This window comes from Centroberyx affinis, unplaced genomic scaffold (genome assembly GCF_046629955.1).
Source record: "Centroberyx affinis isolate AG114_WGS23_722 - 3 ecotype Tasmania unplaced genomic scaffold, CSIRO-AGI_Caff_v1 ptg003552l_1, whole genome shotgun sequence".
Classification (NCBI taxonomy): Eukaryota; Metazoa; Chordata; class Actinopteri; order Beryciformes; family Berycidae; genus Centroberyx; species Centroberyx affinis.
In genome coordinates, this window is record NW_027281487.1 from 1 (window position 1) to 13,487 (window position 13,487).

The 13,487-nt window shown below is 42.6% G+C and overlaps 2 protein-coding genes across 4 annotated transcripts; both read right to left on the bottom strand.

Annotated features, from left to right (window-relative positions):
- Positions 1-384: 384 nt before the first annotated feature.
- LOC139661550 (calpain-2 catalytic subunit-like) lies at positions 385-6,179 on the bottom strand (the record flags this gene model as incomplete). The annotated part of the gene is made up of 3 exons (XM_071540018.1): positions 5,854-6,179; positions 1,688-1,757; positions 385-503 (listed from the first exon to the last, which is right to left on the bottom strand). Coding segments are annotated over exons 1-3 (432 nt in total), but the record flags the coding sequence as incomplete, so codon positions are not given.
- Positions 6,180-7,766: 1,587 nt separating this feature from the next.
- Positions 7,767-13,487, bottom strand: eif3k (eukaryotic translation initiation factor 3, subunit K). Of its 3 annotated transcripts, none has more exons than XM_071540024.1 (8): positions 13,329-13,487; positions 12,218-12,316; positions 11,242-11,362; positions 10,754-10,828; positions 9,745-9,811; positions 9,341-9,418; positions 8,357-8,482; positions 7,767-7,923 (listed from the first exon to the last, which is right to left on the bottom strand). In XM_071540024.1, the coding sequence occupies exons 1-8, from the start codon at positions 13,388-13,390 to the stop codon at positions 7,892-7,894; spliced, it is 660 nt and encodes a 219-aa protein (XP_071396125.1). In that variant the 5' UTR covers positions 13,391-13,487; the 3' UTR covers positions 7,767-7,891. The 3 variants fall into 3 exon arrangements, with proteins under 3 accessions (XP_071396125.1, XP_071396124.1, XP_071396126.1); XM_071540023.1 differs by having other exon boundaries at positions 10,754-10,831; XM_071540025.1 differs by lacking the exon at positions 9,341-9,418.

Genomic DNA, 13,487 nt, shown 5'->3' on the forward strand with positions numbered 1-13,487 from the left:
TTTATTCATTTATTTATTTATTCATAAGGATCCCCATTAGCTGTGCACACGGGTGTCAGCTGTTCTTCCTGGGGTCCCCACTGAAACACAGTATACATCCAAAACATACGCACAAAGTTTAAAACCAGGATACAATAAAATACTAAATTAGGACCGCTTTGTCATGGGAAACAGTATGAAAGACAAGTAGAAAAACAACCTGACAACTTCACTTACCTCACATCACTATCTGACCTGCCCTGATGTGGTAAACCCCGCCCATCCGGTGCTCCAGAAACATTAAAACATACAGTCGCCTACGCTAACTGTTTGATCCCGGTCTGAGAGGAACAGGCGGTGGTTTTAACTCCAGACAGCAGGGTCAGTTGGCGCTGAGAGACTCACCCGGAAGCAGAAGCAGCCGCTGTATTTGTCGTCAAAGCTCTGCTCTAAAGGAACCACCTTCTCCAGCAGGGGGCGGTGCAGCGAGAGAGACGCTATGGCAGACAGCAGCCAGCAGTCATCTAACAGAGAGGGGTGGGGGGGGTGGGGTGGGGGTCATCAGGCAGGTACACAGTTTAAAACAAGTCTTTCTAGACCGGGGCACTTTTGGATACCACATCCCAAACCAGACTCTTTTACACTCGAGTCGATTTCTTATATGGCCTAAATGTAGATCATGGATAAGAAACTAGATCAGGAGAAACACCATGAGCTAAATACACAAAATATTTAGAGCACTGTCTACTTCCATGACACAGACTGACCAGGTGAGTCCGGGTCAAAGGTCAGGAATGTAGAGGAGAGTAAACAAACTAACTACCCACTAATTACCCACTTTTTTTTAGCCTGATATGAATAAATTAATATGAATAGCATTAATATGATGTAAGTTATATGAATTTAGGGTATTTTAAGGAACGAAAATTCATAAATTAATGCTTTTCTGACTGTACACTAGTTTTTCGTTTATATTGGTGGTTGGTGTTTATGGTGATCACCGACTGGTAATGGTTAACCCAGCCTGCACCAATAAAATCACTGACTTTGAGCCTTATTCAGTGGTGGAGAGAGTACGAGAATGTCCTACTCCAGTAGAAGTATTGTTACTTTGCTGCTAATCAAAATGATGGCTCATTTAAAATGTCCTCAGAGTTAAAGTTACAGAGAGAACGTTGTCAGCTGTGATCTTTTCCATGTGATTCTAAAAGGAGAGAGGACAGAGTTCGAACTAGATTCTTTTAACTGGAAACATTAGAAACGACAAAATAAAGTGCAGAAACAAAGTAAAGTCAGATTCCTCTTCTCACTGTGAATGGATCCACAGTTTGTCAGTTTACGTTGGTCCAGTTTCTGTTGCTGATGGAGAGACACTTCAGCAAAACTTACTTACTTAAGTAAAAGTAAAACCAGTGGCTTTAAAAAATACACACAAAATCTACTCAGTTAGAGTAACGTAACTGAGTAGAGTAAATGTAATTAGTTACTCCCAGCCTTGCCCTTGTTGAATCCACTTCAGTGATGAAGGGCAGATGGAGACGAGCAGAAGGAGACGGTTAAAGAGAGATTATCGAGTTTTAAGACAAATGACACACAGATTGTAAAAATAAAGCGGGTGCAACTCACTATTAGGAAGCTGTTGATTTACAGCAGTGAACAACAGTATTGTGTAACAGTACAGTATATCACCATGGTAACAGGAACTTACTGAGCTTTCCCTGCCGCACGTCCATTCGTGTGGCTCCGTCCACTATGAACTGAGGAGACAGACAGAGCTCCTGGAGAGGAGAGGGAGGAGAGAGAGGGAGAGGGAGGAAGAGGAGAGGGAGGAAGAGGAGGAGGAGAGGGAGGAAAAGGAGGAGGAGAGGGAGGAAAAGGAGGGGGAGAGGGAGGAAGAGGAGGAGGAGAGGGAGGAAGAGGAGGAGAGGGAAGAAAAGGAGGGGAGAGGGAGGAAAGGGAAGGGGAGAGGGAGGAAGAGGAGGAGGAGAGGGAGGAAGAGGAGGAGAGGGAGGAAAAGGAGGGGGAGAGGGAGGAGGAGGAGAGGGAGGGAGGAAGAGGAGGAGAGGGAGGGAGGAAGAGGAGGAGAGGGAGGAAGAGGAGGAGGAGAGGGAGGAGGAGGAGCAGAGGGAGGAAGAGGAGGAGGAGAGGGAGGAGGAGGAGAGGGAGGAAAAGGAGGGGGAGAGGGAAGAAGAGGAGGAGAAGGAGGAAAAGGAGGGGGAGAGGGATTCAAAGTTACAGGCATGTTGTTGACCCAGACTGTCCTGTTGTCACTGTGCACACTGTCTACAACACATTTTTTCACAGTTTTTACTCACAGTTTGGTAACAACAGATTACATATACTGGGATTACAGTAATCTGATTACACAAAGTAGTAAATGTGATGGGTTACAGTCACTGTAAAAGGCAAATAAGTATGAGGTACAGGTACTTTAATGCGATTACAGACACTAACATAAGTGCACATCTTCAGATAATATTGCAGATAAGATGGCAACTCAGTACAATGGAGTGTTCATCTAATTGTACATTGTGGGATTTGCATTGTGGCAATGCAGACCGCTAACCTAAAGTAATCAGATTACAGCAGTGAGAGTAAGTGTTCCAGTGGATTATGTCAGTAATTACAGTTTTAAAGTAGGTATTCAGAAAACTATAATGGATGCACCACTCCGTGTCAAAAGAGTGGTAGGGGCTGTGTGTGTGTGTGTGTGTGTGTGTGTGTGTGTGTGTGTGTGTGTGTGTGTGTGTGTGTGTGTGTGTGTGTGTGCGTGTGTGTGTGTGTATGCTTGTTTGCTTGTGTTTGTATGTGTGAATGACAGTCAGGACCAGTTTAGCAGGCTCTGTGTGGAAGACTACAGCTGTGACACGAGGATTTAAAAAGGATTGCTGGAATGAAAAATAAGATGGAAAAAAATAAGATGAGATAATTATAGATAATATATGAGGGGGTGGTGGCGGGGTAAAGGTCAACTTCAAAACAAACCAAGCCAGAAAAGCTCTCAGTGCATTTTTGAAATTTCAGTGTTTCTCAGTGATTCACCTTTTCATCAAGATAGTGCTGTGAAAGATTGCCTTAAGGTAGAGAAGCAGGGTAAAAGAGTGCCGGTGTTGTGGCCCAGCCTGTATCCCCTAAGTGTTGTGTTTCCTGTGGCGGTGTGTCCTTGTTGTGTCCTCAGTGTGTGTGTTGTTGTTTTGACACTGCACAGGAACATTATCATGGGGGAAATGTGTTTAATAAATGATACGAACACTACTGTGTAGCTACTGTACAACTTCATGGTAGAGAAAAGATAAGCATATCCTCTCTGCCAAGAGATGCTGGAGACTGCATCAATAATACATAAATCTAAAAGTATAATCCACAAATGAGTATACCATGATCCATAAGTAAAAAAAAAAAAAAAACCACAAATATGTTTTACTATACAAAAAAAAACACAACTCAATTTGTGTTTTGTCAATCGTCAAACTGACCGTCTTCAATAAAGATTTCCTTTGTATTGAATCCACAGTACTGGGCTACAACCAAACATATGCGTGGAGTTTATCGCTTAAGCATTGATGAACTTCCTTGTAGATTCAGTGGATGCTCGTGGTTTGAGATAATGAGATCATAAACAAGCTAATGAGTTAATTTAGGTCGACTATACTTTGACCTTGTGAAGTGTTTTTTAAATGTTGATTCCCTGTTTGAAAAGTTGATGATAGGAAAACAATCCACAAAAATTGAAATGATTTTGTTATTTTCCTCCCTGGCGTGAAATCGAGGTGAAGAAAAAATGTTCTTAGGGGATACAAATTATGGCACAACACCGGTTCAAATCGCTGAACAAGTAGGGGAAGCTAATAACTAACATTCTTTCTTCCCGTAAAAAACCTGTTTAAATGTCTTTAGGCGAGTCACTTGATCTCAGCCCAGCAGACGCTTTTCTTCCTGCTTCTCCCACTCTGCAGGCTGCTCAGCCTTCCTGCTGTCCCAGGAAGGAGAGAATAATAAAGGAGTGAGGAGTAGCCATGCTGAATAAAAAAAGAGATAACCATATGTAGTACAGCAGGAATGCGGCCTCAGGCTGGCTGTGGTCTTGTGGAGCCAGATCGATCTCCACACTTGGTTTCATTTTGTTTAGACACAGATAAAGCTGACGTCCCTGATGACAATGTTTTATCGATCTGTTATTGAGTCTGTGCTCACATCCTCCTTTATCTGCTGGTATCAATCTCTCAAGGTAAAACACAAATATGTACTCAATAAGGTGGTTAATGTCTGTAGCAACATAACTGGCACTGCACAGGAAACTCTGCAGGATCTTTACAACAAACAGTTTTATAAGAAAGCAGAATCCATCCTGTCTGATTGTTCCCATCCTTTACATCAACAGTTTCAGTTTCTGCCATCTGGTTCCCTGTATTATTGTTGTTATTCTTATTACATGGTTTAGATTAGGGCGCTAAAAGTAAAAAAGAGTGTGATAAAAATAACTCTGTTGGTCATTACTTATGGCAAAGTTGCCCATTTATGTTGCACCAGAAATTTGCCCTGTATTACAGCCTTCAGTCAACATTAACTCTCCTTCCTCACCGCCATTACAGGCAGCTGCTGTTGTTTCATGTGGAGATTCTCTCTTTTGATTGCCTGACATGTATTTATATAACAAGGTCCTGTGTAAATATACCAGCAGGTTAGATCTTATCCCAGCCATGTCCTGCCCTGCCCTAACTTAGGAGAAGAGAAGAGAAGAGAAGAGAAGAGAAGAGAAGATGAAGAATAAGAAGAAGAAGAAGAAGAAGAAGAAGAACAGGTTGTTTAGGGACAGCGTTGGTCTGTATGCCTCCAGGCCACCTGTTGGCCTCCAGGCCTTCAATTATGTTTTATCCATGTGCTTTCTTTACGGCACACCCATCATTCATCTGTCATCTATTGAGAATGCCTGTCCAGAGGCAGGAGCTGCGATATCCTGCCAATACAAAATATCTCCCTAACACATCTGGCATGGCCCACTGCTGATTATATATGACATGTAATATCCCACTCATGCAGAGATTAATGTAATGTATGATTCATTGGCAGTGAAGGTCATTCCATATCAGCATATACTTAGGATTTGGGTATCATGCACTATCAGCAATTTTATGAAAACCCCCCTTAGCTGCATTTACTTATTCAACTGTAACAGCCTGTTATTAGGTATGCTGAGAAATCTCTAAGAAAAAAACCCCCACTGTAATACTCCTATACACTTATACATACAGTTAGTTTATACTGACCTTATAGTACTTTATGGCATTTTTGTATCTCCTATGGGATCACTATTATATTCCTATAGGGACTTAATAGTGAGTTTATACTGACCTTATCGTAGCCCACTTTATGGTATTTATGGTATCACTATAATATTCCTATTATATTCCTATAGAGACTTACAGTATATCTATGGTAGGCTACTCAACAGTGAGTTATACCTTATACTTTGTGGTATTTTGTTATCTCCTATGGTGTTACTATTAGCATAATTGTATAATAGTATAATATTATTGTTAGGATCCCTATCCCCGTACACTGAAGCAATTACAATGGAAAACAAATAATAACATAGTAATTAGAGCACATATGCATAGAACAACAATAAATAATAAAGATAATCATGATAAAAGTAAATAGAAAATGACAAAACTGACCCTATAAGCTACAGTTTATACTCCTGCTGTGATGCAAACAATTACAGAATCCTTCCCAAATTATCCCAAAAAAAATACAATCACTATATTCCTTTTTCACAAGAGTTTTTTTTCTTCTTCTATCTAGTGCAATCAGGACAAACGTTTCAAATTCGCCTCACACCTCGCAGGCTAAAGCTCATCTTGTTTTCTGTACCTTGGGTCGTTTCCACTTCACCCCGGCCTTCAGCTCCAGCTCGCCCAGGGGGAAGTGGTAGTCCACGAACAGTCCGTCCCGGCCCACGGTGTTCACGTCCCCGGCGTCCTGGGCCATGTCCCCGTCCAGCAGATCCGCCAGCCAGCGGCGGGACTGGGAGCCCAGCAGCTCGTCTACCGAGCCGACCGAGTCCACATCGTCCTCAGCGGCCGGGGGCCCGGAGCCTTCCGACGACACGCTCATGGCAACTCACAGGTGCGTTTTAGCTTCTAACCCAAAAGTCTGTCTGTTGACTCTCCAAACAAAACTGCGGCTTTCGAGTTAGTCTGCCTTCTCACCTCTGCAAAAAAGCAAAGCAAGCCACGCCCCGTTAAGAAAAGCTGCACAGGTAGACGTTCACCTGTGTATGTGTGTGTGTGTGTGTGTGTGTGTGTGTGTGTGGTAGCTGCTGCTGTGTTCTTTTAGACCGGATTCCCCACTGCAGAGGTTCCCAAACCTTTTCATGTCGAGGATCCCAAATAGACACTTTAGACTAGTGATTCTCAAACTTTTTCATATCACGGACCTGAACTCAAATCTGAGAATATTTTTTATTGTTAGATATGACTTAGTCCAGAATTCCACAATTATCTGTATTGTATGTAGAGAGATAACAGAGAGAGAAACTATGATCGAAACAGTCATTCTTCTACATTCTCTAGTTTTCTAATGGTGTTCACTTCTTATAAATGAAATAATGGTGAAGTTTAACAATTCACCAACTTGCTGGGGTCCCCCTGGAACTCTAGACCAGGGCTTCCCAAACCTTTTCATGTCAAAGACCACCAAATAGAGACACTTCAGACCAGGAGTTCCCACTTTTTCATGACAAGGACTCTGAAACTGATATATTTTAGAACAGGGCTTGTCAAAGTTTTTCATTTCAAAGATCTCCAGATGGAGATGCTTTAAACCAAACCTTTTCCCCATAAATGACCCCAAATAGAGATATTTTAGTTTACTAGGGGTTCCCATGATACCTTTTCATGTCAAAGACCTCCAAGTAAAGACGCTTCAGGCCAGGTGTTCTCAGACCTGCAGGTTAAGGACTCCCAAATACACGCTTTAGACCACTGACCCCTAATGGATAGTTTGTCCTGTCACAGGTAGCCCCTTTTAGAGGACTTTTGTGTCCATTTATACTGTAGGTGAATAGATGACAGAGTATGAAAGAATGTGCGTAATGGATGGTCATTACACATTCTCACCTAATACCAAGGGAAGGCAATAACATTTAAATTAATCTTAATTTTGCTGGGAACGAGCTGAGGGAACCTTAGTTTTCTGTCTCTGCTGATGGAAACCTCTGGTCAAAACAGTCATCCTTACACAATCTCTCATGTTGGTAACTTCTAGTGCGTGAATTAATAGTGAAATTAAACTAATCTGCATTCTGCTGGTGGACCCAGTGGAACTCCCTCAAGGACTCCTGGGAGTCCCTGAACCCCACTTTAGGAACCGCTGCACTACTCTACCGGCAACGAACAGACTATAAAATGTCCTAAACCTGAGCAAACGTCATACTGTAGCTCTGCATTAGAAACATGGGTAATCCCACATCAATTAAACAATTACATGCTCAACATGCAGGAAAGTACAGTCTGATGTAATTTACACAAGACTAAAAATGATGACTAAGCTGATGCATTAATCCTGATTCCTGTCAACTCTTTATTATACTTGATAGACGCTGTATAGCCAACACCCTGTTTTTAACACCTGGATAAACAAGGAAATTATTCATTTCTGGGAATAACTGGTGGACATTTCCAAGGCAAGGAGCTCTGATAACTGTTCTGTGGAAGAAGCAGATGATGATGAAATGCTTTCAAGAACATTCAGAGCTGCCAAGAGAACCACACAGAGACACGGGGTGTAATGATAAATTACATTTATTGCGAAAAGAGTGTATTGCGAAAAAAAAAAAGACCTGGTTGTAAAAGACTTTCTCTGTGATGAATTGTGTGTGTGTGTGTGTGTCTGTCTGTCTGTGTTTGCATCACTGAGATGTAGCCATGATGCTGGATACACCTGTGGAGAGGAAAGCAAGGACAGAAGTGTAGAAGGAAAGAAGTGAATAAGAGAAAGAAAGGAGGAGAGAACGTTAAGTTTGGATTTTACATCAAGTCACTGAAAACAGCATGGAAACCAATATACATGGAAACCAATATACATGGAAACCAATATACATGGAAACTAATATACACTCAATTACAAAACATCAGAACTGCCTGCTCTTTCTATGAAATAGGCTGAGCAGATTAATGCCAAAAATCACTTCATGCTTTCACCTATTAAATGCAGTTCAGTTACTAACAGGAGGCGAGGATTAAGGGGGGGAGACAGGTTGAATCATCAAATAAAAAACAAAAGCATGACACCAAAAACAGAGAGATAAGAACAGACATTAACAAAAGGAGGGGAGCTTTATTCATTCATCAGTTTGCGCCATGGCACCACTCACTCTCAAAGTCAATCTTCTCCACGATGTTCTTGGGCTTGACGCTCTCCTCCTGGTTGTAGATGAAGATCTGTCCGTCCTCGTTCTCCGTCCAGCCGTACTTACTCATCCAGACCTTCACCTGTGTGTCTGGAGAGAGGGAGAGAGAGAGGGAGGGAGGGAGAGGGGGAGAGGGAGAAAGAGAGACAGAGAGAGAACTCTGTGCTCAGTATGTGATGTCATGCCATAATCTAAGACACATCAACTCTGTAAACTCTTTAATATGCAGTTTATTTCATTTTACTTTATTTCTATCCCATTTATGTTTGAATCTATGCTTTTGGCAACATGTGCACATGTACGTCATGCCAATAAAGCTCCTTGAATTGAAGAGAGAGAGAGAGAGAGAGAGAAGGAAAGAAAGAGAGAGAGAGAGAGAGTGAGGGAGGGAGGGGGAGAGAGAGAGAGGGACAGAGGGAGACAGAGAGAGAGAGAGAGAGAGAGAGAGAGAGAGGGAGACAGAGAGAGAGGGAGGGAGACAGAGAGAGAGAGACAGAGAGAGAGAGAGAGGGAGAGGGAGAGAGAGAGAGAGAGGGAGAGGGAGAGGGAGAGAGAGAGGGAGAGAGAGAGAGAGGGAGGGAGACAGAGAGAGAGAGAGACAGAGAGAGAGAGAGGGAGAGGGAGAGAGAGAGGGAGATAGAGAGAGAGAGGGAGACAGAGAGAGAGGGAGACAGAGAGAGAGCGGGCTGATGACTAGAAGGTTGCAAATGCGTCTACACACACACACAGCGATGCCACCATGACAACATAATGTCCCGCACAACATGGTGTACCTGCACCATGGTGGCAGATTATAAAAAGGCATTTTACTGTCTCATAGGAATGGCTATAACATGCAAGATCATCTATTATAAATGCTGTGACAACGCAAATTTATAAACTTCCAGTCAAACATCTCTCTGGCAGGACCGTGGTTCTCTAGACTGATGAAGAAGTCCAGGTTCTTACCCAGAGGGTCTCCCAGCATCTCAGCCAGTAACCGGTGCTCAATGTTCTGGTAGGTGATGCCCACTACATGGCAGATGACTGGAGAGGGAGAAGAATTAAACAACTGTGAATATTCATACGACTGCAGTATCAGAATCTCAGAATAACAGTCAGAATTGCTTTTATTGCCAAATACAAAAAACAGAAATTAATTTTTCATGATAAAGTCTTGATCTCAACAATCTAAGATGTCTGAAAATTGGGTTTTTATTCATTTAATACATATGCTTTCATATCTGGGATGGATTTTTGCTATTATTTCCACAGATGTTATGCAGGGAAAAGCAGGAGGAGAAGTGCCCCCTCCTTTCATATACTGTAAGAGCTCAACCTCAATGTGATCAATTAAATGATATTATACTCACACTTGCGCACGGAGTCCTCGAAGCCAGTGATGCCGTCGATGAGCTCTCTGTTCTCCTCCAGACTCGTCTGTCAGGGGGGAAAAAAGGAGGTGAAGGGGATTAGAAGACATCAGAAGAGGACAAACACTTTCATAAAGGGGAGAGTTTGGAGAGGATGAGGAGTGGAAAAAAGGGATGAAAAGAAGAAGGAAAGCAACAGAAAGACAGATGACATATTAAGGATGTGAGACCATGATAAACAGCTGATTGTGTAGAACAGGAATCGAAAGGCAAACAGAAACTGCGGTCTGTATTTGTAAGAGAGAGAGAGAGAGAGGGAGAGAGAGACAGAGAGAGAGAGAGAGGGGGGAGGGGGAGGGAGAGAGAGAGATAGGGAGAGAGCGAGAGGGAGACAGAGTGTGAGAGAGACAGAGAGAGGGAGAGAGAGAGGGAGGGAGAGAGAGAGACAGAGAGGGGGAGAGAGAGGGAGAGATACCACCCATACACTATGGGTGGTATAAACCTTTTGAATATGCGTAGATAACCTTTACTTATTTATTAATATTGCTTCAACTTACTGATGTTGAAATGTATATGATGTTTGGTATACTTACTTGTTTACAGGCCACTGACCCAGACCCACATTATGCACTTTCATGGCTAGGTGTCTCCTGCCAGTGTTTAATCTCATGACTGTTTGTTTGTCTGATTTGTGGACTGTATTCTTTAAACTTTTGTAAACCTGCTTGCAAAGCACATTTCCCTTCGGGGACAATAAACGTATTGAATTGAATAAAAACTATTGAGAGTCTGATCAGTAAGAGAACATTAGTGGCTAGTAACCATATAAATGCTTTAACAGACTAGTTTGATTGATTGGAATACATAATATTCTTCCTGCGCATGTTCATTATTTCAAGTGTCGCCAACGAGTTTCTGGAAAGTCTAAAACATTCTTCTCAACATTAATTCTGATTGTGATGGTGTATGTAACTGTAGGTGTGTGTGTGTGTGTGTGTGTGTGGCGTACCCAGAAGCTTTGGAAGTGGCAGGTCTCCAGCAGGTTCCCCAGGTACAGGATCTGTCTGATGGGGCGTTCCTCTTGCTGCGACACTGTAGTCAAGGAAACGCACCCGACCCCAAAACAGACCCCACTCCTCCTCCCAGCTCTGAACAACTACCAAACACACTCACACATACACTCACTCCTGTGCAGTAATATGTGTGGGGAGGCTCCATTGACTCACATTCATTCAGTTACCTATAAGCCTGATTTTCTGTTGATCGAGGAATCGTTTCAGCACTAGTATCATCACTTAGCCTTTCTGGTTGACCCTGACACTTCTCTGAACAACAAACCTGCACACATGTGTTTGCCCCCAGCGGGAATTAAAAACCTAATCCTGGTGCAGCATGTTCTACACAGTGACACTGAGGTAAACCTTTTTAGTACGAAGAAGCTACAAGAGCACATCCACTTGACGCTATGAACTTGTGGAAACGGCACCAAAAGGATACGTGTGTCTGGTCGATCATGCACTTGCAGAGGGTGAAGTCTGTGTGCGGCAGGTTGGTCAGGGCCTTCAGCAGGATCTGGGACGTCACGTTCGTCTGGAAGTAGGCGGGGTTGAACTGGTACCTGCAGGACATGAACTGAGGATTAGAGCCGTCGCCTTTACACCTCATACATCTTGTTATGGCTGGGGTTCTCAAACTCTTTAAGTCATGGACCCCCAAATAGATACACGTTAGGGGCATGGACCCCCATTTGATAACTGTACAGTAAGGTGGGGATAATAGTGGGGAGAGGTGCAGCCTACAATTAGATTAATCATTCTTATACATTCTCTCCCTGGGTTAATTTCTGGTGCTTAAACAATAGTGAAATTAAACATTTTGCTGGGGACCACCTGAAGCCTGCTCAATGACTCCGGGTGGTCCCTGGACCCCACTTTGAGAACCGTTACGCTCAGGAATATAATTTGTTGCTCAGAACTGTAAAATAACATTTTCATCCTGAATGTTAAATATTACTACGCACTTCAATGTATGTTTTAATGCACCAAACCACAATTTTTACTCATGTTGAGAATGGTATCAACACAAAAAAAGGAAATGAATAAAAAAAAACTGCCTTTGGAAATCAACAGAGAAACCTAACAGCACCAGAAAACAGTGAAAAAGCTACAACACTGCATACAACATACAGGATCCCTTGCAATGTTAATCCCACATGACTACTGAGACAGAGAAAGACAAGCAAACAGAGATAAATTTGATGCATGGCTAGCACACATCCAAAAAATGTCTCATTTACCAGCCAACAAGATTTGAATGGAGCCTCCAAATACTCGTTGTCTACCAACGCGGATGATAGATTACACAAATGTACCAGTGTCAGGCTGTCAGCCAATATTTCCAGACATTTGGGTGGTGGCTGGTATTAATCTGCCACACCGGCTGCCAAGCCACACAGACTGACAGAGAGACTTACAGCTTGAGGACGGCCAGGTTGGCTTCCAGGTCGTAGGCGTTCTCTTTGGCTTGTGTCTCCACATAGCGCTCCAGTGTAGCCAGGTTCTCTGGGTTGTACCTGGGAGAACAGACACAGCTCATTATGTATGTTCAGGTGCAGATGGCTTTAGTGTTTCTGCAAAGAATTGGCATCTCAATGACAATCCACTGGATGTTATTTACTGTACGTTTCTGTCTGTTATGGATATATTCTATTGTATGAAAGCACTGCCATCATTGTGCTTTGTTACTATATTGTGTCATGTGTGCGTTTCACTGTGGTAAATCAATATTACTGCTAGTACCACTGTCAATTATACTTCCTACATTCTGAATATGGTTTATATGCATTATAAGGAGCATGCAACATCAGTTTAGCTACAGCAGAAGAAGAAGAAGAAGAAGAAGAAGAAGAAGAAGAAGAAGAAGAAGTTTAGCTACAGCATCTGGCAGTGTGGCAGCAGCTGTCACAAGGAGGCTGAGCTTCCATCTTTGACTCGGTGAGCGAATAACAACACAACCACAAAGGAAGCTTGGTACATGTCCCGAATAACTAACGTTGGTAGACTTGTTTTAAATCATCAGTCTCTCAACTACACTGTCTGAGAAGTGCCTATTTGTTGAAGCTAACGTTAGTTTGTCGGAGCTGGTCAGCTAGCTACCGCAACAAAATCGAACTGAGAAGAAGAAGTCTTAAGTCTTGAATCGCATTATCTAAACAAAAGGCCTTGAAGGGCTTTAATACAGGTACAAACATCATTTAAAGTCATACATTCAGTTTTAGAAGTGTTAAACCGTTTAAGGATGGGAACTGTTTTCAGCCCAGTCATGCAGAGCCTCTGTATATTTTGACATCTCTAACGTTAAAGTTGTTTTCACTTTCACGTTTATTTCATTTGCGAAATTGGTATTATATTTCATTAAAACGGGCATTAGAAAGACCTCGGAAAGACTGAATTTGATGTTTGAAGCTTGCACACACCCTGAGAATGGGCTTGCTGCTAATTTAGCTTAACATAGCATAGCAAGTTAAGGTAAGCTAACGTTAGCTAGCTAGTCCGGTTATCAGTCCGGTTAACGGGCATCCATACCTATCGATTCCGCGTAGGAGCTTCCCCACGTTCGCTCTCATCTGCTCGAAAGAAGAGGCCATTTGCTCCAGATTTGTATTCAATCTTTATGGTGAAAAATCGAATAAAATCCACACGTGGACTAAAGAGTAGAAAAGGAACCGGGCGGAGGGAGAACCC

What these genes read in the sequence shown, in the direction of transcription:
- eif3k (XM_071540023.1), bottom strand. Translation starts at nt 13,390, where the DNA reads ATGGCCTCTTCTTTCGAGCAGATGAGAGCGAACGTGGGGAAGCTCCTA. An exon ending in CTCCTACGCGGAATCGATAG is followed by an intron (nt 12,317 to 13,328) that starts GTATGGATGCCC and finishes CTGTTCTCCCAG; the next exon opens with GTACAACCCAGAGAACCTGG. An exon ending in AACCTGGCCGTCCTCAAGCT is followed by an intron (nt 11,363 to 12,217) that starts GTAAGTCTCTCT and finishes CATGTCCTGCAG; the next exon opens with GTACCAGTTCAACCCCGCCT.